The sequence below is a fragment of the Sorex fumeus genome, unplaced genomic scaffold (genome assembly GCF_029834395.1).
Source record: "Sorex fumeus unplaced genomic scaffold, SorFum_2.1 ptg000020l, whole genome shotgun sequence".
NCBI classification, from domain to species: Eukaryota; Metazoa; Chordata; class Mammalia; order Eulipotyphla; family Soricidae; genus Sorex; species Sorex fumeus.
The window spans coordinates 7,665,314-7,690,520 of NW_026606077.1; the positions used below are offsets into that span (position 1 = coordinate 7,665,314).

Below are 25,207 nucleotides of genomic sequence, written 5' to 3' on the forward strand. Positions count from 1 at the left end.
AATGAGCAATGGAAAATAAACGATCTAGGGGCTAGAGCGATAGCACAGCAGGTAGGGCGTTTGCCTTGCATGCGGCCAACCTGGGTTCGATTTCCAGCATTCCATATGGTCCCCCAAGCACCACTAGGAGTAATTCCTGAGTGCAGAGCCAGGAGTAATCCCTGAGTGAGCATCGCCAGGTGTGACCCAAAAAGGAAAAAAAAAAAAAAAAGAAAAGAAAAGAAACGATCTAGCGTCTGCCCCTGGCAGGTAGGCTTGAATGGTGGTGGGAAGTTTTGAGCAAAACATAATGCCCAAAACGAGAGAGAGTATTGGGGAAACTCTGTCATAAAGGCAGAGTGAGGACTGGGATGTGTGTGGTGGAGAAGGTGCACTGGTGGAGGGACAGGTGTTTCATCATTGTATGACTGAATCTCAAACAAGAAAGCTTTGTAACTCTGACAGTGATATAATAAAAAAAAAAAAAGAATGTGGAGTTCACGCCCAATTCAATCAGCATAATCAATGGCTGAACAAACATCAGTACTCCTACATTATTAAAAAAAAAATCTGTCTTAGGTCACTGTGATTTTTGTTTTGTTTTTTTGGTTCACCTGATGATGTGCAATAGTTACCCTTGGCTCCACACTTAGGAATCACTCCTGGCAGGGCTTGGGGGGGATCATATGAGATGCTGGGGATCAAACCTGGGTGGGCTTCATGCAAGGCAAGTGCTGTAGCTGTTGTACAATCTCTCTGGTCCCAGGTCACTGTGATTCTTGGACTCAGTAAAAGACCCCCCCCCCCCAAAAAAAAAATAATAGAGGTAAAGTTTTGTACTTATTTAAGTTGTAAGAATTTCCTGAATGGGGCTGAATTGTGGAAATATATTACTTTGGGTTTCTGAAGTAAATCCTTAGAATATTAAACATATCATCTTCAGAAGCAAGTACAAAAATATATTTCAGTTTCATTTGAATTTTTCGTGGGGTGGTGCACAGGGGCTATTTCTGATTCTGCGATCCAGGAGTGACCTCTGGAGTGATGATATGTAGCACCTCGGATTGAGTTCCACCGGGCAGAGAAGCTCCTTAATCCCTGTACTATCTTTCTGGATCTGATGTGATTTTTAAATATTATTTCCACTGTTTATTTCCAAGGTAAGGTAAAAGCCCTCCCGTTGTTCATCGATTTGCTCAAGCGGGCCCAGTAACGTCTCCATTGGAGACTTTGTTGTTACTGTGTTTGGCATATTGAATACGTCACGGGTAGCTTGCCAGGCTCTGCCGTGCGGGCGAGATACTCTCGGTAGCTTGCCGGGCTCTTCGAGAGGGGCGGAGGTATTTCCAAGAATGAATGTTTAAGTGATATTATCAATTATGGGATAGCAGTTGTTATTTTCCTAATTGTTTCAACTAAGTAGGAGGACAAGGTGGGGGTATTATATAATATAGTTGGAAATGAGAAAGCAGAGAAATTTATATATGAACCCGGTTCAATCCCTGATACTACATATGACCCCAAGCCCTGCCAGGAGTAAATCTTAAGCACAGCTGGGTGCAGCTTTAACCCTCCTTCCCCCCCAAAAAAAAACAGTAAACCCAAAAAAATCCCAAAATGCAATGTTCTTTAGTACTTAAAAATGCTTAGTCATAGCACTAATGTTTAGAAATATCAAATAATGTTTAAGTTATATTTTATAAAAAGAGGTTAAAAACAGAGAGAATTAAATATTTGATGAAGTTCTATCTTGTCTCCTGACAAAAGTATATATATTAAAGGGGAAAAAACTGCATGCAGAAGGCATTTAATGAATGTTTGAACAGAATCATCAATCAACCAAAAATACACTTATTCCAATAAATATACACTAGAAATCAGTAATGCTATTAGAATTGTGTCCAGGAATTGAATGGTCTGATGGCCTAAACCAATGTTTCCCCAAAATAGATGACACCATCCATTGGTGGGGTTTTGGGGATGAGTTGCAGGGACGATCCAGGAAATGGGTAGTAGATTGGGGCCACTTTGTTCACTTAAGACATTAAATTCTGGGGGAGCACTGAGTAACTTTTTATCTGAAAAGGGGGCAGTAGGCCAAATAATTCTAGCAACCTGTAGTAAAGTGGAAAAGTAAATCTCCATAATAGTCTTTTTATTCTAGCATTTTGTGATTCCAGCTGTTACTCCTTTGTAAAGATTTACCACTTATTCTCACTCCTTCCTGCTTTCCTCCTGGTGCTTTCTGCACAAATACAAAACTGGAGATTCAGACTCGGGTTGGAAGATCACTCTCAGCTCTGAATTTCTTTCTCCTCCAGCTGGATATCCAAAGACAACTAAGATTTTCAATTTGACATGTTTGAGTTTCAGTTCCAGAATCATCTTCACAACAAGATATGGCGTCAGAGCCCATCATTTCCCACTGTAGGGCTGGAGCCCACCGATAAGGTTCAAAGCAATCGGCTCTCACAGCTGTAGGCAGGATGAAAGATGCCTGTGGTATAGGTCCTTTCACCCAGAGGCTCCCCATGCATATGTGATGAATAAAAACTCAGCAGGCCTGTAACCGGAGGAGAGAGGAACACTTACCTCAAGCTTCAGAACATCATGCTGAAGTTTGCGCTGAAATTCAAGGAAGTTTTTGATGGTCAGCTTCCCTTTGAGATCAGCTCCAAAGAAGTAGGTGATGAGGGCTGAGCACAGGCCAGACTTGAGGGTGTTACCAGTGGTAGGACGGTCTCGGTGCCGCATGCCCATGCTGGTTTGGGAACGAATGATGCTCTGAACCTAAAGGAAAAGCAAACCTCTCAGGAAAAACACTGAAAATCTCATTTGTCAAGTTCCAGGTGTCCAGCTTTATACTTTGACATCTCTATTATAATACAGGATAGTCAGAACAATGCTTCTATTTAAAAATAATTTTATCCAAGTGTATAAACTACAGAATTTTCTAATAGCAGTGTCAAGACGTGCCATCACTTAAATACTGCCTTTGAATATAAAGATTGCAGCTTCTGCCTTATGGTGGGAACTATGTTAGCCTCAAAAGTGTGGTATAGAGAATATAAAAAAAGACTGGGAAAATGGAGTCTTTTTTTCAAAAATTAATGCTATCACATTCTAAAAAGCTGGAGTCCAAACAATGTCTCACTGATGTGTAACTGTAAGTGTTCTTTCATTAAAAATCTGGATTTCAACTAGCAACAAACAACTCAGTAACTCCTTAGACAATGACTTTATTTAAAAATGTTTTTTAATTGTAGCACTGTGATTTACCTAGATGTTCATAATGCAGTTGATTCAAGCCTTAGATGTTCCAACACCTGTATATCACCAGCAGTGTGACCTTCCCTCCACCAATGACTCCAGTTTTCCACCATCACCCCAGACTGCCCTCTTGTAAGCACAAATTTACTTCATACCGCTTGTTATGACACAAAAGCAAATGGAATTATCAAACCTTAGGTCAGTAAGAGTGAATCTGTGACTATTGTTATATATCTCACAATAATGTTACTAACGTCACTGTCTGAGGATCTACTGTGCTGGTCAGTGCTAGTTGAACTGTTTATGTTATTGTTTAGGCTCAGTGAGCTTGTGTCTTCCATACAATTTTCCCATAAGATTTGCTATGATCCTACTCGTCTGAGAGTACTATGAAATTTTAAGGTGTTGTGTGATCCAGGAGCTCTAAAGAGAGATACTGTACCTTTGGCCCACATCCAAAAGAAAAAAAGCAACCGGTGTTGGCGTGGATGTGGAGAGAAAGGGACTCTCCTTCACTGCTGGTTGGAATGCCGACTGGTTCAGCCCTTTTGGAAAACAGTATGGATGATTCTCAAAAAATTAGAAACTGAGCTCCCATTTGACCCAGCAATACCACTCCTGGGAATATATCCCGGAGAGGCAAAAAAGTACAGTTGAAATGACATCTGCACTTCTATGTTCATTGCTGAACTATTTTGCTGAACTATTCACAATAGGCAAAATCTGGAAAAAACCCGAGTGCCTGAGAACAGATGACTTTGGTACATCTACACAATGGAGTACTATGCAGCTGTTAGAAAAAATGAAGTCATGAAATTTACATATAAGTGGTACGACATGAAAAATATCATGCTAAGCAAAATGAGTCAGAAAGAGAGGGACAGACATAGAAAGATTGCATTCATATGGGGAATATGAAGTAACAAATTGGGAGACCAACACCCAAGAATAGCCAAGATAAGTACCAGGAGGTTCACTCCATGGCTTGGAGACCAGTCGCACATGCTGGGGGAGAGGGCAGCTCAGATGGTGGGGGGAGGCACCAAATAAAGGGTGTTGGGAGGATCCTCCCAGGATGAGAGATGCATACTGAAAATAGACTATAGACTGAGCATGATTGCCACTCAATGCCTCTTTTGCAAACCACAGCACCCAAAAGGAAAGAGAGACCAAAAGGGAATGCCCTGCCACAGGGGTGGGGAGTGGGAGGGATGCTGGGAGCATTGGAGGTGGGGAATGGGCACTGGTGGAGGGATGGGTACTCAATCACTGTATAACTGAAACCCAAGCACAAAAATTTGTTAAGTCTACAACTGTATCTCATCGTGTTTCACTAATAAAAATTAAAAAAAAAAAGAGATATGTAGAAGAAACTGGACTTGGAGAAGGAAATGGCACTGGATATAGCTTTCAACCTGCAAGAAAGCCCCAGTCTACATCAGAAAAATTGGTCCCAACCCTGATGAATGCCCTTAGTTTTTCTGGGAAGAAAAACCAGAGGATAAAAGCTGGAGTAACTGCAATCTTGGAAAATGTGGAGGGAAATCATAAGGAGAAAGCCAAAAGGTGAACTCTAAATTCTATATAAAAACTCTGGCTGGGGCTGAAGCAATAGTATGGTGGGTTAGCTAACCCGGGTTTGATCCGTGGCATACCATGTGGTTTCCAGAGCACTGCCAGGAGTAATTTCTGAGTGCAGAGCCATGAGTAACCCCTGAGCATCGCTAGGTATGGCTCCAAACCCAAAGCAAAATAAAACAAAGTTAAAAAATTAAAAACTTGACTATAAATAGTTGAGCTATTTGTCTGCTAAAACAAAGTAAAACACAAATAGTCTTTACATGGACGTAGAGTTTACTACTAATTCAGACTAATCCAAAATTACTTATGAAAAAAGGGAAAAATACGGTGGTTCCCAGAGGGAAAACAGAGTGGAGTGGGAGGAATGAGGGGGGTCTTTTAATGGTGGGATAGTATGGAACTTTGGCGGTTGGCATGGTGACAATTATATAGAGAGGTGTGAAGCTAAAAAACAGTTTTTCCAACTGAAGGGAAATGATACCATATGGAAACTAAGATCTTCAGAAAGGAATGAAGGGCATTAGAAATGATAAATATGTGAGAAATTTTTCTCTTTCTCTTGAAAAACATGACTACTCCCAAAATTATCACCCATACAGATGTTAATACAGACAGCTAAAGAATAAAGAATGAAGAAGGTTGCAAATGGAACTATATGGTTACCAAATTTCTACATCTTATGTGATGTATATATTTTCTGTTCTTTATTATTCTTTTCTTTCTGGGCCACAGCCAAGAGTCCTCTGGAACCATTTATTCCTGGCTTGTTTTCAGGAGCTTCCTCTGGCGGTTCGTGTGGGACCATATGTGGTGCCAGGAATTCAAACCAGGGGATGGTGGAATGCAAGGCAAGCACCTTTACTCCTTGCACTAACTCTAGGGCCCCAAGTCGTGCAATGTTTTTCAAAAATTTTATTTAAACATCATGAATTACAAAGTTATTCGGCATTGGGTTTTTGATGTACAATGTTCCACCACCAATCCCCCAGGCAGTATAAATTTACCTCCACCAGTGTTCCCAGATAGCCTCCTGCTACCCTGCCACCCCGGCCCCAGCCTGTCATTTTGACTGGCACCTTTAAATTTGGTTATTAAAGTTTGGATCTCTCGATTTCAGTGTTGTTGACTCTGTGATTGGGATATTTAGCTCTATCATTCCTTAGCACCAAGTGGTGCAATTTTAATTCTAGGTAGATGAATGTACCAACAAGCCTTTGCTTAAATAATGCTTCAGTCAGTGATGGATGGCATAACCAGCCATAGTCCCAATAAGCCACATAGTTTGGCACATAGCCATTTGTATCACCCAGGCTTGTGTAATTACACTCTAATATTCTTGCAAGGACAAAATCATTTACTGACACATTTCTCAGAACTGTTTTCACTGTTAGGCAATACTGACTATGTATTTAGGAATGTGTATTGTTAAGTGCTAGAAAAAAACCATTATAAAAAATAATGCAAAGAGGTATGGCTAAAATATTATGTGAATTAAATTATAATTCTCAAAACAATATTTATTTAATCCATAAGAAGGTACAAACACAAAAATGAGGAAGGCAAATCAGAAAGAACAAAGAAAAAACAAACTACAAAAATCCAATTAAAAAATCCAACTTAAGCAATAAATTGGTACATGACGTGGTCTAAATCCTACAAATGAAAGGCAGAGATTGTGGATGGTCAAAAAAATCAAGTCTCAACTATATGTTGCTTATAAAAGATGTACTTTAAGGAACGAAGAGATAATACAGTGCAAAAGGCACTTGCCTTGCATGGCATCTCCAGCACTACATATGGTTCCTGTGTACTGCCAGGGGTGATGCCTGAGCAAAGAGCCATAAATCAGCTCTGAGCACTGCTAGGGGAGTGCTCCAAACATACACTTTAGAGGGTAGAAAGATAGTGCAAGGATTAACATTCTGGTCCTGCATGATGCTGACCCTAGTTCAACCAACAATATATATAGTCCCATGAGCACCTCCTGAGCACAGAAGAAGGAAGAGCCCCTGAGCACTGCCAAGTGTGGCCCAGCACTCCTTCCCCAAACTAAAAATAAAAATAAGAAAATTTAAAAAATAATCCATTAAGTGTTAAAAAAAACTGACTAGCACCCGAGTATACCGACTAAAGCCCAAGGCACTCCCAGGCAAAAATGTGAAATCTGAATGCACTGAAAAGAGCTCTCTAGGACAACTTGCCTGTTCAAACTCCTCCATGTCCACTTCTCCGTCTCCGTTCAAGTCAAACATCTTGAAAGCAATTTCAAAATTTCTCTGCGGAGCTATAATAGAAGGGATAGGACAAGAGGAGGCAGGAAAAAAAGCAAAAAGGAAACATTTAGAGGTCACTGACCAAAATTTTTAAAAAAATTTAAGAAAATTAAACATTAAATTATACTTTCATGTCACAGAAGAGCTTCATATTTATCTTGGTATCTATTAATAAACTCCTAAATACAAAAGAGAATTTTATAATTGTCAGTAATGTTAGTGCCTCAGCCTCCTACTTCCCATCATGTCCAAAGGCTACCAAACTGAGTAAATAAAACTGAAGTTAAAAAGCCACAACAAAAGTATAAAACTTGAGAAGATGGTGAATATACATCAATATGTATAAACATATATATGTTTTTTTTTTCTTTTTTTCTTTTTGGGTCACATCTGGCAATACCCTCAGGAATTACTCCTGGCACTGCTCGGGGACCATATGGGATGCTGGGAATCGAACCCGGGTCAGACATGTACGAAGCAAACGCCCTAACTGCTGTGCTATTGCTCCAGCCTGAGAAGATGGTTTTCTTCTCCTTAATTAAATGATAAAAGTAAAAATTCTTTAAAACTTTTTTTGAGGGGGGTGCTTCCCAAGCAGTGCTTAGGAGGTGTGTGTATGGGGAGATGGTCACTGGCTATGATTCAGCCAACTGGGCTGGATGAGTTCATGCTTTGGCATGAGGATGCAGCAGTGCTCAGGACCACTGGGGTCCCCCAGCAGTACTTGGGGGGCCTTGAGGGCTAAACCCAATGGTGTTGGGGGGGCCGTGTGGTACCAGGGGTCCTGCCTGTGCTATGTGGCTCCAATACTATTGCCCCAGCCTCTGTGACTTCTACAGTACTCCTACATCAATTAGAACAGAATTTGTATACCTGTAGAGGAAAATGAAACATAAATGTAACAGCCTTTCTTTTCTTTTCCCTTGTTTTTCAGTTGGGGGATAGAACCAAGAACCTCTCCTGTGCAAGGCAAGTGCTCCACTACTGGGCACATTTTCCTTATATTAGTCAAGAAAATCTCCATTGTGACACTCGTTACTGTGTTTGGCATATTGAGTACGTCACGGGTAGCTTGCCAGGCTTTGCAGTGCAGGCAAGATACTCTTGGTAGCTTGCCAGGCTCTCCAAGAGGGGCGGAGAAATCGAACCTGGGTCAGCCAGGTTGGCCGCATGCTGGGCCCGCTGGAGCAAATCGATGAACAACGGGAGGACAGTGTGTGACAGTGACAGTTAAGAAAATAAAGTTGTTTACTTCCTCTAAAGCTTCAAATTTATCTAGCTATAGAGATAAACCAAAACAAAATATCCAAATGAAATGACTTTTTCAGTTAATTTCTGGAGGAGGTCTCCCAGGCCACCGCTTGGGCCACTGTTTGAGCTCTACAGTGAGGACCACCCGGGCCTCACCTGGTAATGCTTAGGGGAATCCGTGTGTTGCTGAGGATCAACACTCAGGTTAGACATAAATCCCAATCCCCGGACTATCTCTCTGACCCTCTAATTAATATTATTTTTTACTAACAATTTTAAAGGTCATAGGTTGAGAACAACAAAAAGGCTTATTACATTATTTGAGCCTTTTAAATAATGTACTTAAGAAGAACTCATATTCCATCCTGTGTATGAATTTGTCAACAGTGACATCTTCTAGGCTTAAATATCACTTTGAGCTAGTCATTTGACAAGCTCCCGGTTTTGGGCACCTCGATGAATCATGTGTCAGCGACCAATTGCCAATCTTGCTGGGTCATGGCTCCCAGGAACATATTTGCTCCTCTAGATGGCACAAAGGTAATTGTGGGGAATGGTGCAGCTGACAGGACATGTGTATTTATTGCTAGTCTGTCATTTCCCCCCTGCTGAATGCTATCTTTCACTTGACAGTTACTATATGGGAAGCACTGAGCCAGGTAAGTAGAGAAGCTGTTGGTTATCTGATTTTGTTTGTATTCATCACCCAGAAAAGCTTTGTTGCTTTAATTTTTAAACAGGGAGAAGTGGAGCTCAAATCCATTCGACAGCAAATTCAAAATCACACAGCTAATAGATGGCAGAACTTGGAAGTAAATCTAGGTCAAAAGCGACCCCGGAATCCACAGACGTTTCATTATGCTCCTCAGCCTCCCATGTAAAGACTGCAGGACCTAAAATAATAAATTTTCTGCATTCGAAGAGCTTTGACTTAGAAATAAAAGAAAATAAAATATGAATCACTGATTGTTACATCAGTCTTGACAAAACAGTAAGAAGTTCATCCTTTTCTTTTATTATATTTTAGTTTGGGGTCACATTTTGTTTCTGAGGACCACATAGGGCTGAGGATCAAACACAGGGTCACTGATTGCAAAGGGGACACTCCAGCCCTTCTCACCATCTCCCTTACCCTCAAGTTGTTCATCTTACGGGCACAGTTGACATCAAAGAAAGAGTACACAGGTCATGCTCTGCAGTTTAGATTTGGCTATTTGGAAAGTCACAGGGAAAATTACATTTCCCCATCTAATTATATACCATATATAAAATATATTTAATATTTAATATATAAAATATATTTAATATTTAAAATATTAAAATTTTGAATATGAATTTTTAAGAAGAAATATATTTTCTTACTTTTCACTAGCCGCACACTTGGAATACTTTGTTCACAGACATTATTTGTCCATTCCTCATAGATATTTGAGAATGTAACAATTTCAGACAGACAAAAGCCACTGAAACTTTTCAGTTGGGGAGGGACAAAATAAAAAATGCTTTTATAGAGTATCTCTCGGGCCACACTTTGAGGAATGACTTGGAAAAATAAGAACTAGATACTGATCATAGAAGCTCTTATAAAAGGTAGCACTGCATTGTAGCAATGTCCTCTCGTTCATCGATTTGCTCGAGTGGGCACCAGTAACATCTCACAACAAATTGTGGGACTTGTTTCTGTTTTTGGCATATGGAGTACGTCACGGGTAGCTTGCCAGGCTTAAAACGTATCTATAAAAGGTATCTCTGCAAAATTATTAAAAATCAATAAAATTTTTTTGCCTCTGTGTGTGCTAACAGAATGGGCTGATTTAGTATTTTTCAAAGTTGACTGCAACTTGCCATTGAGAAAGCTACCTTCAAACCATTCAGGTAGAGGACTGGAGCAATAGCACAGTGGGTAGGACGTTTTCATTAGAATAAAGTACAGCATGAAGCTAGCAAAGGAAATACTGCAATAATTTGTGGAGAAAATAATTTACCCTTTGATTTATCTGCTTTATAGACTAGATTTTGGATCATTGCTCTTAATGTGAAACAGTGTGAATACCTTCTCTCTTGTGAATTCATATTTGCCCAGCTTAAAAGCAACTCTCTGACAAATTAAATGAATGCATGAAGACTGAAATAAATCATGTAATCATTCAGGGGCTTCACGGAGTCACTGTATTAAATTAGTCCTAAATAAAAGATTAGCTATTCAAAGTACAGTCCATAGAGAGATGGTCCAGATACATAAATACATTTAACTAAATGCTAAGCCTTGATATGTGTGATTTTTCAAAATAGAAAAGTTTGGAGAGTTCTTGAAAACTTAAGAAAGCAGAACTACATTATGATTCAGCAATTCAACCATTTGCGTTCATCCATCCAAACAAACACAAAAACACATTAAAAAAACTACCCAGTAATTCCATTTAGAAGTGTCTAAGAATAGAAGTTACTGTTCTGTTCGCTACTTTAAAAAGGTATATGAACACCTATATACACTGCAGCAATATTTACAATAGTTTAAATTTGGAAACAATTTACATTAAGATTAGTAGATAAAGGTATACATATTCAATGGAATGTAACTCAGTTATTAGAAAAAGATAAAATCAGAAACAAAAATTGGACAAACTGGCAGGCTACTGAATGTAACCTGCCCACACGGCAGAGTCTGGCAAACTCCCCATGGCGTACCCAATATGCCAAATACCAGTAACAATGATGGGTCTCCTTCTCCTAACTCTTAAAGAGCCTTGAATATGGCACTTTTTAAAAAATCTCAGGGCTAGGACGAAGGAGACGTTACTGGGGCCTGCTCGAGGCAATTGACGAATAACAGGATGGTCGTGATCGTGATCATGAAAATCAGAAAAGATGAAATCTTGGACACACAAACAAATATTGGACCCAAGCAATTTGTTGCAGAGATGGCTCAGGACTTTGCAATAGCCTTTTTATGCCAGGACACTCCAGCTGGGGGCAGGTTCCGTCCCTCCGCCTGCCCTCAGGTATCCCAGGGGCCATCATATTCTAAAACTCAGCAAAAAGCTTCAGGTACGGGTGGCAGTGGCAGGAAAGGCCAGGCCTCATGGGACAGGGGAGGAGTCGGCCCTTCTCCTTCCCCCTGCCCCTGCCCCAATGGGACTCAGATGACGCCCACACACGACCACGGTCTATTTAAGCTCCCACACAGCCATAATTCAGAGACACACAAATGAATCTTGGACCTGAGCAACTTGCTGCAGTGATCTCTCCAAACCCTATTAAAATTTTAGAATTGCTAGAGCACATAGCTGCTCTTGCAGTCATGTGACATTATACTGTATCCATAACAAGCAATACAGAACACATTGTCTAGCATTGCATTTTTGGCAGGTTATGAGTGGTGGTGGAACTAGGCTCAAATATCGAAGGTAACCAAAGTAGAGAAAAAGTATCGTGCAAACTGTCTGCTACATAGGCGGGGTTAGGTGTGGAATGGGGGGGAGGGGGTACCAGGGACTTTGGTGGTGGAAAACATGCACTGGTGAAGGGATGGGTGTTTGATGTATGTATGAGTGAAGTTCAAACATGAAAGCTCTGTTGCTGTACCTCACAGTGAATCAATAAAAAGGAGGGGGGGGGAGGAAAAAAAAAGAAAGGATGAAATCTTGAAATCTCGCATTTAGCGAAAACATAGATAAAATTGGCAGGACTCACGATACTAAGCAAAATAAGTCAGAAGGAGAAAGACAAATATCAGATGTTGCCACTCATATGCGGGATATAAAGAAACAAAGCAATTCAATATCAATATTACAAACCACAATACCCAAAAAGGGGGGGAAGGGAGAGAGAAGGGGGGAGAGAGTGAGAGGAAGGGGGGGAGAGGGGGGGGGGGAGGGAGGGAGGGAGAGAGAGAGAGATATGGCTGTCTGCAAAGAGGCAGGCAGGGTGTGTGTGTGTGGGGGGGTGATGGGAGGGAACTGGGGACAATGGTGCTGGGAAATATACATTAGTGGAGGGATGGGTGTTGGAACACCGTATCACTGAAATCTAATCATGTACAGCTTTGTAATGTTCTGGGAAAAAAAAAAGCAAGGGAAGAAGCAACAAAACCTAGGCCAAGGCTGACCATGAAACAGAGATTACTAAGGAGTTAATGGATTGAAAAGATGTGGTGGAGAAATTCTGGTACTTCAGTGGCAAGTTGCATCCCTGAACATACCATTTGCAACTAATGTTTCTGTTTTGTTTGGGGTCACATCCAGCTGTGCTCAGGACTTACTGAGCTGTGCTCAGAGGATGATAGAGGGTGCCAGGTATCAAACCATGTGCCATGTGCAAGGCAAGCTTCAGGTACGGATGGCAGTGGTGAACCTACCTGCTGAACCTATCTTTCTGGCACTCCTTGTAACCTAGTGTTACCTCAAAACACTAACAAACAAAACAACCCCAACATTTAAAAACTTTCTATGCATGAAAAAATCACTATAATGAAATTTTTAATCCTACGGTATCACTTAAAATAGACATGAATGGAAGTCAGACTTTTCAAACGCTAAAAAATTAGGTGTTAAAGTAGGTGAAGAAAAAGAACACAGCTTCAAAACTTTTAGAGAATGTGAATAGATTGTGCCCACCATCCCAAATATCCTCTAAAACTACTGTCAGTTAGCAATCAGAGTAGCTACCCTCCCCTGGGTTACCCAACTGGGTTAAAAGAAAAAAGATCAGAGAACACTAGTGAGATATGCTAGCTGTTTCCCTGGAAAGGGATAGGGATGGAATGAGCAACCCCCAATTTGAGAGCATTACTCAGAGCGACCTTGAAAGCCTGAGGGAGAGTTTGAGCCCAGGAATTGACAAGCTCTTGTTAAAATTTAACAAGATCATTATGTGCTGTCTTGAGAATGGACAATGGAGAAGCAAGGGTGAAAAGGGCAGCCAATTAGGAACACAGGTGTATAATGAAAGACCCAAGCAGCTGCAATGAGGATTAAAAAAAAAAAGTGAACAGCTGCCACGCTCACAGCTACTCTCCACACTTAGGTCAAGCCTCATCCACGAGTGAATCTGCAGAAAACCCAGGAATGCGGGACTTGTGACTGAAAACTCCAGGTTCAACAGAACTGGGGACCCATCATCTCCCCTTGTCTCCCACAACTTGGCAGTTACGCCCAGGAGCCACCTTTGGCTGGTGTCATATAATCTCATCAATGGCCAGGATCCAGAGACTCAACAGTACATCTCTCCAAAGAGAGCACAGAATAATATGCCATAACCATGCTACCAGATCCCATGCCAGGCTGTTTCATTCAGGGCACCCAGAAGAGGGGGTGGGTGAGGCCCCTCCCTATCCCAAAGGAATCAGCCCTGGCAACCGATAACCTTCAGAACTCAACTGGGGCCAGGCTCATGGCTGCTCTCCACACTCTCGGACGAGCCTAACCCATGAGTGGACCCATTCCTGGACATATCATACCTCATATCACTAATATTCCAAGAGTAGCACATCACATTTGATGGGGTTTAAAGTAGAAGGCAACCAATCTTAGGGGGAAATATATTTATACAGATATATATCATACATATATACATACATACACACATATATAAGTGTATACACACATACATATATAAGCACACGAGGCTCAACCTTTAACAACATGTTATTAATCTCTTATAGAAGGGCTTAATTGACTCCTGGGTGAAATACAAAAATCTTCACAAACTTTTCTCTAAGAAACCATTTTTTGGATAATTTTTAGTGGATTATTCATAACAAACAAAACAAATTATGCTTCTGCTATGGGGGTAGGCGTTGTGGTTTGGGATGGAAACATTCAAAATGTGGTGGGAAGATGTAATGGTGGTGGGATTGGTGTTTGAATATTAAATGTAATCAAATATTGTGAACTACTTTATAAAAATAAATTAAGTTTAAAAAAGTGGGATTCTGGATTATTTCAAGGCACAGCTGACAAAATTTGATAACAGATCAGAAATACAGATATTCAGGGTATTTTAAAATATATACAGGGGCTGAAGAGACAGTACGTTAAGTTGCTTGTCAATCCTAGTTTAAACCCTGGTTCTGCATAGGATCACCCAAACACCACTGGGAGTGATCCCAGAGCTCAGAGCCAGGAGTAAGCCCTGAGCATTGCTGGCTGTGGCCCAACCCTGCAAATAAGGACAAAACAAAATATACACTTCTTGTTTTCCAAAACACAATCATAATGCCTTAATTCTTCAATACAGTGTAAATGATTTTCTTTGCAAATAAAAATCTGCATTATAAACATGTTATATGGAACTTTATGGCATAGATTTATTGTTAGGTTATATATCTGATATTTGAGTTCCTTCCAATTTATTTTTTGATCACCATCAGAACACGTGATTATTTATTAGCTTAAACCTGCAGAAATGGAATCAATGAGCTAAAAGGTAAGCATTTGTAATAAAACACTTAAAATGTTTTATTACTGTCAAAACTCTAATAAGGTACACCAGAAATTTATGCTCTCACCAATACTATACAATCCATTAAATTTTGAGTGTTATTCCCATAGTTGATTTTGATGTACAAATAGTTTGAACACATGAGGGATTTGGAAAGGAGGATTAAACTTTTTTTTTTTTTTAAAGGCGGTAACTGAACACCTAAGCAGAGCCCCTGGCAGCTGTTTGCTTCCACAATCCAAAATCGCTGCCATATCCTCCGGCCTGACTCCACTGTTTCAGGATGGACCTCACCAAGATATAATCTACTGAAAATTCTGGTATGCAGGTTTTGTGTTTGAAATCTCCAAGCTTTCTTGGAGTTGGGGTGGGCTACCTCCCCCCACTTCCCAATACTCCTGGAAGCACTGGCAGTCACCCCTACAAACCAACTCCAGTGCCATCATGTAAGCTCTTCTACTGGCCTTGTTTCAGAGACCCATAAATAATTCTTGAAAGAGATCAAAAGCCACAGTTAATCTTGGACCTGCACAAGGCTGAACAGATCTTGCTCAAAATTCGGGTATGCGGAAATCTCCAGGCTTTCTTGGGGTCCAAATGGGATACTTCCCCCCATCTCCCTGAACTTCCGGAAGCCTCAGCAGTCACATCCACACCCCAAAGCAGCCACCCAATTGGAAAGCTACTCCAGCCTTATCATCCTGATAAAAATACCGAATGCCCTAAACAAACACTATGACCTCTTAGAACCCAAATTGCAAACCATAATGCACAAAAGGAAAAGGAGAGAGAGCAAGAAGAAAAGTGCGTCCCATAGAATGAGGCTGAGGGTTAGGGTGTTGGGGTATGGTGGCAGGGAAGCAGGGGGCATTGGTGGTAGGACAGGTACATTAGTGGAGGGATGCGTGCTGGATCACTGTATGACTGAAACTCAATTATGAACAGCTTTGTAATGGTCTATCTCACTGATACTCAATTAAAATTTTTTTTTTTTAGAAAGTAATGTGGAGTTCATCCCCAATTCAATCAGCTTAATCAATGGCTGAATAAATAGCAGTACTCCTACACTGATTAAAAAAAATAGTGGTAATCAATCCTAATCAAGCCTTATTTTCTTGGATTCCTTTATTTATTTATTTTTATGGGTTGGGGTCACACATGACACTACTCAGGGCTTATTTCTGGATCTGCACTTAGGGATCACTCCCTAAGTGATGGTTTGGGGGAACTGTATGGGGTGCTGGGGATTTAACCTGGGTTGGCTGCATGCAAGTAAATACCCGATCCACTGTACTATCACTCTGGTCCTTCTTCGAGAGTACTTCAACTAGTGTTTCTCAACTTTTTTTCAACCACAGCCCCCTTCCAAGCTTATTTCTTTCCTGTGCATATCTCACCTCCACCCTACTTGTTTAGTCCTCTAGTCTTGTACAGTGTGATTATGTGATTTTTATCTGATACCCTCCCTTGGAATATCCTGGGGCCCACACGGGGACCAGATGAGTACCAGTGAGAAGCTTTCTTTAGATCTTGAAGAATGGTTTAGATTTAGGGAAGACTGTATCTTAGGAAGTTCTGAGGACTTGGTCCAAGACCAAGAGGTAAAACTGCACAAGATGCAAAGTGCTTCATAAAGCCTTGACTTTGTATAGTTCCTAAGCAAATCCATAAACTGATTCATTGACAATTGTGGGTAGTCAGGATCCATCAAAATACGGAAGAGAGGACTTAAGCTACTATTCCAGTAACAATTATCAAAAAGGACCTATAAGATCTATAAGGCCTATGTTTTAAAAAATGTTATCATAAAGAAAAAAGTAATATATAATCTTAGAATAGATGCAAGTACAGATTGATAAAGTCTTGTGTTATTTGAAAAATCCTAAAACAAGGAGACTCCATGAGAGTTACTATGAGCTTATCATTACAAAGAGGTTCAGCAATGGCTACAGTGAGAACTTTCTATTATTTGTTACATTTCACTAGGTTTATTAATTGTAGTCACAAAGATTTTCTAAAATAGTCACAAATAATTACTGAGTTTAAAAGCTTTGTAATGGGGAAATGATGCTGCCAGCAGGTCTATCTGTACCTGTGAGGCAAGTGCATCAGCAGCCTGATAGCACCGTCAGACTTTCAGATACCCCAAAACTGCTGCTGTGCCTTTGGCCCGACCCCAAAAACTTGGGGCAAAGTTTACCAAGAAAGTAAACATTCAAAAGTTAGGTATGTGGGAGACACACCCACAAACCACCTCCGGCTCAGCTATATAATTGGAGGCATGGCCTCTCTGGTTCCTGGTCGAACTGCTTAACAGCCATGATCCCAGAAACTCAGAAACGAATCTCGGAACCCAAAGGCTTTTGGCAGAAATGCATTCTGTTCCTGCAGTAGGTTACTGGTGCTGGGCCACTCCAGGTGAGAATAGGTTTCGTGCCTTGGCCTGTTCCCCTTGGCGTCCCGGTGGCCACCATCCTCCAGAGGCCACTGGACAGTCAGGTTTGGGCCTGCAGTGATGAGACATGCGGGGTCTCATCAGATGGGGGTGGAACCAGCCCTTTCCTCCCCATCCCTGTGAGATCCCGAGTCGCCACCTACAAATGGCCTCTCTGGATCCTGATCAAGCTAATTAACGGCCATGATCCCAGAAACTTAGAAACAAATCCTGAAACCCAGCAGCTTTTGGCAGAAATGCATTTGGACCACATACAAGGTGACCACCACCTCAGAGCTTATTGGAAAGCCAGGTATGAGCCAGCGGTGACGGGGCAACTACAGTCTCATGGGAAGGGGAGGGCGGTACTGGCTCATCCTTCATGCCCTACCGAGGTCATGAGTTGCCCCCCACGAGCGGCTCTCCAGCATGGCCATGGCTCCAGAGGCAAAAGGACTTAATCCGGAGCCTGGCAACTTTTCTGCCACTTTGTGGCAGAAAAGTGAATGGACCATGCATTCAACTACGGCGCCATGCCTCCCCTGGAGGGAAAGAGTATTGCTCCCTTCTGCCTTTTCCCCCCCAGCAGCAAGGTGGCCGCCACCTCAAAACTTATAGGAACACCAAGTATGAGCCGGTGGTGACGGGGCGACTGCAGTCTCATGGGAAGGGGGGTGGTACCAGCTCGTTCTTCACGCCCTACCGAGGTTACAAGTTGCCCCCCTGCGAGTGGCTCTCCGGCACAGCCATAACACCAGATGCACAGAAATCAATCTCGTAATTATCTGGCTCTTTGCAGAAATCCAAAATCATTAAATGACATTATATGATTCTCATACCAATTATAGAAAACAAAGTATTTCACAATGCCTTTTCAGCAATTCTGATTGTTGGGGTGGAAATTCTAAACAATAATGGTGCATCTTTTGTCGAAATAATGAATGTAATCAATATAGAAAAGAGTTAAGTAGAAATCATCTGCCTCACAGGCATTGGGAGGGGTGGGAAGGGGGTATATTGGGGTTCTTGGTGGTGAAAAATGAGTACTGGCGAAGGGAAAGGTGTTTGATCATTGTATGACCAAGACTTAAACCTGAAAGCTTTGTAACTTTCCCCACAATAATTCAATAAATAAATATAAGAAGAAAAAAATAAAATTATGAAAAAAATAAAATAAAAGCTTTGTAAAGCTGAAAAATATCCGAATTCTTTCAAAAGACTTAAGTACTGGATTGATACTACAAATACTGCTTTTCTTTCATTTACATTTTTCCGGGAAAATAGTCTAAGGCCCGATTTTAAAAAAAATCAAAAACAAATTTCATACTGAAATGAAAGAAATATCTGATGTTTCTTGCTCACAGTACATAGATTTCTTTGGGCTTTATTTCAATCTCAGCTAATGAATGACCTTCACAGAACTGCCAGTCTCATTCAAATCGCCCTTCCTAATACTGCTATTAGACAGCTGTGCTGCAGGATAAGTATTCAATGCCAGACAGAATACTGAATATCAAAGAGCTCGGATTCCCCGAGAATTCCTGAGAGGGGATGTATGTCAGTGAATTACTATCCTTTCACTGCGGTCACACTGTATTTTAGGAACACAGTTTCTTTAAATACATGATAATTTTTTTATGCTGAAATTACATATGTTTGCAAGACAGACTTCCACCTCTATCTTCAGAGATCTAAAAAATAATCATCTGCTTGGTTTTCACTCCACGATTCCATGGTGGTTTCATCCCATTCTACTCCATATGATTACTAACAGTCAAAGTGGCAGATACATAAAAATACAAGTTTTTGCATAACATAGTTGTTTAGAACTAGCCAGGTTTTGTTTCCTTAATCCACACTAATTTGAGAAACCCTAAATAATAGGTAGCTAGGTTTGGTTTTCAACCCAAAGTTATTTGGTGTTCCAAAATCAAAACAGAAAAATTTATCTATTATAAAAAATTTTTATCTTTCATATACAGATTTCATATATAGAAATACTATTTTAAAAACAGTTTTAAGTTTTTTAACTGGGAAGTAAGGAGTTCTTAGAGCAGTATAAAACTTTGGTATGTATATTAAGTATTCAAAAAAGTTCTTAAGGGACCCTCCTTCACTGCTGGTGGGAATGCCGGCTGGTCCAACCCTTTTGGAAAACAGTATGGACGACTCTCAAAAAATTAGAATTTGATCTGCCATTTGACCCAGCTATAGCACTCCTGGGAATATATCCCAGAGAGGCAAAAAGGTATAGTCGAAGTGACATCTGCAATTGTTTGTTCATTGCAGCACTCTTTACAATAGCCAGAATCTGGAAAAAACCTGAGTGCCCGAGAACAGATGACTGGTTAAAGATACTTTGGTACATTTACACAATGGAGTACTATGTAGCTGTTAGAAAAGATGAAGTTATGAAATTTACATACAAGTGGTACTACATGGAAAGTATCATGTTAAGTGAAATGAGTCAGAAAGAGCATAATAGACACAGAAAGATTGCATTCATCTGGGGAACATAAAGCAACAAAAAGGGAGAGTGACACACAGGAATGGCTGAGATTAGTACCAGGAATTTTGCTCCATGAATGGAAGGCCAGCCACAGACTCTAGGTGAAAAGGAAGCTCAGATAGAGAAGAGAGTACCAAATGAAGGGTGTTGTGAGGGCCCTCCCAGGGTGGGAGAAGCATGCTGAAGGTAGTCGATAGACCAAACATGATTGCCACTCAAAGCCTCTCTTGCAAAACACAGTACCCAAAAGAAGAGAGAGAGAACAGGGGGGAATACCCTGCCACAGAGGCAGGATGGGACGGGGGGGGGGGGGGGGGGATGAGGGTGGGGGGGATGCTGGGACCCATGGGGATGGATGACGGGTACTGGTGGAGGGATGGGGACTTGATCATTGTATAACTGAAACCCAAGCACAAAATTTGTAAGCCTATAACTGTACCTCATGGTTTTTCACTAATAAAAAAAGAAAAAAAAATTAAAAAAAAAAGTTCTTAGCTATTTAGCAAAAAAAAAACCCAAAACAGTAGATTGATTATACATCAGATACTGTGCTAGATATTTTCACCAGATAGGGTAGGGCATTTGCCTTGCACGCAGCCAACATGGCCGACCCGAGTTCGACTCCTCTGCCCCTCTCGGAGAGCCTGGCAAGCTACCGAGAGTATCTCACCCGCACAGCAAAGCCTGGCAAGCTCCCCGTGATGTATTCGATATGCCAAACACAGTAACAACAAGTCTCACGATGGAGATGTTACTGCGCCTGCTCAAGCAAATTGATGAACAACGGGAGGGACAGTGACAGTGACAGGACAGTGATAAGGCAAACTGCTATGACCACAATGAATTTAATTTTCTTTTTGAGTCCTCAAATTCTTCATTCATTACAGGCATTTTCTAAAGTTATTTCAGAAATAGGTAAGCAACACATGATAAAGCCAAAGCAAATCCAAAGCCCATTAAGTTGCAGACTTTCTGTAAAGGTCAGCTATTTTGAAATATATTGGAGCAATATATTTCATTCCAGGACAGCTTCTACGATGCAGGAAATATGAAAAAACAAAATTCATGAACCATAAATAATTATCTTCGAATATCATCAATTATTAAGTGTTGAATACCTACAGAGCCTCCGAATCATTAACAATGAAACATAGGACAGGGTAGGGGCTGTGGAGGAAAAGAAAGAGGTTGAAAAGGTTGAAATTTGGGAGAGTATCTATATTTGTTTCTTCTTTGCTTTTGTAGCCATACCTGGCTGTGCTCAGGAATAGCTACAGGGAGGGCTCAGGGAACAGTATGTGGAGCTGGGGATTGCACCCAGATCACCTGCAAGGCAAGTGACTCACCTGACTCACAAACTCTTGGCCCTCTATTATGTATTTTAGAGTAATGAAGGAGATACTCTGTCAGAAAGGTAAAATAAAGAGCATCTGACAATAATTTAGGGTAAGGAGACAGTTGGATGGCTGGGTTTCTTTTGTCAATGAAGGACTCAAAAATGTCACATTCCAAACATCCTTTTATTCAAACAGTTTTAGAATGGGGAAAAGAAAAAGATAGCATGAGGTACCGTGGGGGAATACAAAGCCAGATGACACACTTCCTACTTCAGTCCACTATCAATTAGAGATTCTTTGGAATCTCAAGTACATGAGGAACTGCAATAGTAACCAAGTCTCCCTGTGAAGAGAAGTCCAAAAGCGTGTGGCTTTCACCAGTGAATTCCACAGAACTTTCAAAGAAGTACTAAAATGCATCCTCCTCAAACACAAACCCCCACCCCCAAAATCAAAGGTGGGAGTGGAGAGACACTCCCAAACATATTCTATGAGGCCAATATGCTGACCCTAAACCTAAACCCTCCCTCTCCGCCCCGCGCCCCCCCCCCCCCACACACACACCAAACAAATTGTAACCATCATCCTGATGATCGTCGAATTACTCAGCAGGCACCAGTTACGTCTACATTCCTCCCAGCCCTGAGATTTTAGCAGCTTCTTTTTACTCATCTTTTCCCAATGATTGGAGGCTCTTTCAGGGTCAGAGGAATCACACCACTATTTACAGATTACATGCTACTATATATAATATATGTATGTATATATAAAACTACACCCCAAAACTAACAGAAAAATGGGAGGTATTAAATCAGCATGCATAAATTTGTTGTATTTCTATTTGAAAACCATAAGTTAGATGAAAGGGAACTTAAGAAAGTAATCCATTTGCAATTAAATAAAAAAATAACTCGAACAGATGCCTGACACATCCTAATTTCAAACAACATTACAAAGTAATAATAGTTAAAACAGTATGGCATTGAAATTAAAAATAGGCATACAGAGCAAAGGAAAAGAATGATATTTATTCTTATCCCAGATAATAACATCCTACAAATAAACCAAAATAAATAGTGGGGCACTATGCTGAAAATTATGAGACACACTAAAAGAAGTAGACATCTGGTGTTCATTTTTGTTCCAGTTTTTTTTTTTTTTTCCTGCTTAGGGCAATCTAGCTTTCCCAGCACTATTTGAAGAGGCTTTCTCTTTTCCACTGTTCAGTCTTTGCTTCTTTACCATAAATGAGCTATCCCTACGTGGAGTTTATTTCTGGAGTCTATTTACATTCCATTGATCTGTTGGTCAGTTTCTTGTTCCAATACTATACTTTCTAACTACCATGCTTCGTAATATAGTTCGAATTCAAGGAGCAGGAGACATCAATTTTTCCTTCTTGGAGAGATGATTTTGGCCATTTGGGATCTCTTATGGTTTTCATGAAAAAATTTAATTGTTTGACTTATTTTCTTGAAAAATGCAGGTGATAAAAGAGGGTCCGGGGTCTCCCTAGCCGCCCTGGAGATTACACACTCACGGCTCTATGCTAGAATCACTCCTAGTGCTGCATAGAGGCCTATATGTGGTCCAGCTTCATAGTTGCCTTTTAAAAAAACTCTATCTTGATATTTCCTATTTCATTGATGGGTGTGGCCCAAAACCCCAAAATTTTTGGTTTTTTTGTGCCACACCCATCAGTGCTCAGAGGTTACTCCTGACACTGCTACGGGGCACATATGGGATGCTGGGGACTGAACATCCGTCAGATGTGTGCAAGGTAAGTGCCCTACCCGCTGTACTATTTCTCTGGCCCTATTTATTCCTTTCCTGAGTGGTTTCAAAAACAAATTACAGAAAATTAAAAACAAAATGGCATTTTATGTAGCTTGTAATTAAATCTACCAACATGTCTTTGTTTTTTCCAACTCAACTCTTTATACAGTCCTACACGCTCCCTATAAATGGATAAAAAGTTTATACTTACTAGAAAGAACAGTTGTAAGGAAAATGTAATCTGAAAAGGATATGAGTCCACATTCTCCAAGACTGTAAAATATACTGCCTTCATCAGCAAATTTTTCTCGTTCCTGGGCAATTTTCTGTTAAATGTATAGGTCCCACCAAAAGAAAATAAAAGATATAACAATTAGAATATAAGTATTAGAGATGAATCATCATTTATCTGACATATTAATGCTATTTTGTCTAAGCATTTCATTGACTGCCATTCCAGAATAATGGATCCTTTTACAGTTTTTAAGATGATGAAAATCACAAAAGATCTTGCTTATTTGTTTCAAGACTGTCTTAATATAAATACTAGAAAACGATTTCAATTTTACGATCACCTACAATTTAACTTTTAGTACAGGTCTACTTCAGTGGGGCTAGTTTTAGTTATGAAGTAGCTTTAAAAACAATACATCTTCCAAAGAAGTAGAAAAAAAAATTAGGTAGGAAAAAAAATCCCTCCAAAAAAGCAAATGAAAAAAAAAACTAAAGGGAAATCAGTTCTAATTGTTCAAGAAAACCTATGTTGTTAATGATCAGAAATGAAGAGGTAAACATTTATTTCTATTTCCAAAGCCCAAACAAATGCTCAGAAGTCAAATTTCTTAAACACTTAATTTTAATTTTTACTTACTAACTTTAAGGATTCTAGTTCTGGAGTATAGTGTGTGTAAAATAACAGTCCCTCTCTGCCACTGGAGAAATCCACGTTCTCTCTTGTGTGCGTTACTCTTTCTCTCCCTCCCCTTCCTCAAAGCTTACAAGCAAAATCCATTTTTACTTAAAAACAAAACAAAAACAACCAAAAAACAAATTTGGTTTTGGTTGCCTTAGGCAGGTATGCCAAGCACTGGGCAAGTTAACTGATTAACTTAATCATGTTTACTGTTACCTTGGTGGAGTTACCTACATCTCAGTAGTTGATGGAACTCTTTTAAAATTCAGCTTTTTCTCTAAGAATATATTCGTTCTCTTTAACCTATGAAAATCACAAAGGAAGTAACTTTTCAGCTCCAGTAACAGCTTGTCTGCAAGAGGGCTTTCAAGCAAACTATTCTGTTTTCTGAATTCCTTATCAGACCATAAAGTTAATGGTGATAAGAAAGATACTGGTAAAAAACTGAAAAGGATCCATTAATGAGTTAGGCTTGGAACCAACTTAAATAAATTCTGGGTCAAATAAATATACTCAAGGAGTTATTTTGGGTACCAAAACAAGAGGTTTTAAACCCAAACAAAGCACAGTCAAAATAATAACATCATGCAAGCACAAGGTAAGAGCAGCACTGCAGGCATAATCTCAGGAGGACCATGACAATGAAATCAAGAAGCACTGCCACAGAGCATCCAACAGGTTACCTCTGTCTAGTGGCGATCCCATCATACACCACAAAGGAAAGAAAAGGAGTTAACCAACTGAAAACACAAGTACTAATATCATGATTTTGTTGTGTGTTCAAATTATGATAAGACAGATTCCATAAAACCAATTCAGAAGAGCTTCAATTTTGCTTGATTGGATAAAACACTAACCATACTCATGGATTTAAGTGGTCTTAGCTGGCCACTTAACGCAGTATTAGGTTTTTGATGGCAGATTTGACCCAGAAAAGGTTTTTATTTTTTTTTCTGACTTCATTTGTAGCACACAGAAAGCATGAGACTCTGCTAGAGAGCATTTAGAAATCACTTCTTTGTATGACAACAAAAATGATCACAGTCCAATGTGTTCAAATTAAGATCTGTCACTGTCCTCCCATTGTTCATCGTTTTGCTCGTGTGGGCCCAGTAACATTGTGAGACTTGTTACTGCATGTGGCATATCGAATACATCACAGGTAATCTGCCAAGCTTTGCTGTGAGGGCGAGAAACTCTCAGTAGCTTGCCGGGCTCTCCGAGAGGGACGGAGGAATTGAACTTGGGTTGGCCATGTAGGCCGCGTCCAAGGCAAATGTCCTACCCACTGTGCTATCGCTCCAGCCCCAAATTAAGATAGGTAAAGGTAAAGGTAAGGTAAAGGCCCTCCCGTTGATCGTCGATTTGCTCGAGCGGGCCCAGTAACGTCTCCATTGGAGACTTTGTTGTTACTGTGTCTGGCATATCGAATACTCTCGGTAG

General features: G+C 40.4%; 1 protein-coding gene across 2 annotated transcripts in view; it reads right to left on the bottom strand.

The window, feature by feature from the left end:
* The window catches only part of MICU1 (mitochondrial calcium uptake 1), a 166,724-nt gene that overhangs the window by 77,072 nt on the left and 64,445 nt on the right, over positions 1-25,207 (bottom strand). For both annotated transcript variants that reach the window (XM_056113400.1, XM_056113401.1), the window contains 3 exons: positions 23,063-23,177; positions 7,032-7,114; positions 2,572-2,769 (listed from right to left, as the gene is read on the bottom strand). In XM_056113400.1, the coding sequence (XP_055969375.1) occupies positions 2,572-2,769; positions 7,032-7,114; positions 23,063-23,177 (396 nt within the window). The remainder of the gene's footprint in view (positions 1-2,571; positions 2,770-7,031; positions 7,115-23,062; positions 23,178-25,207) is intronic.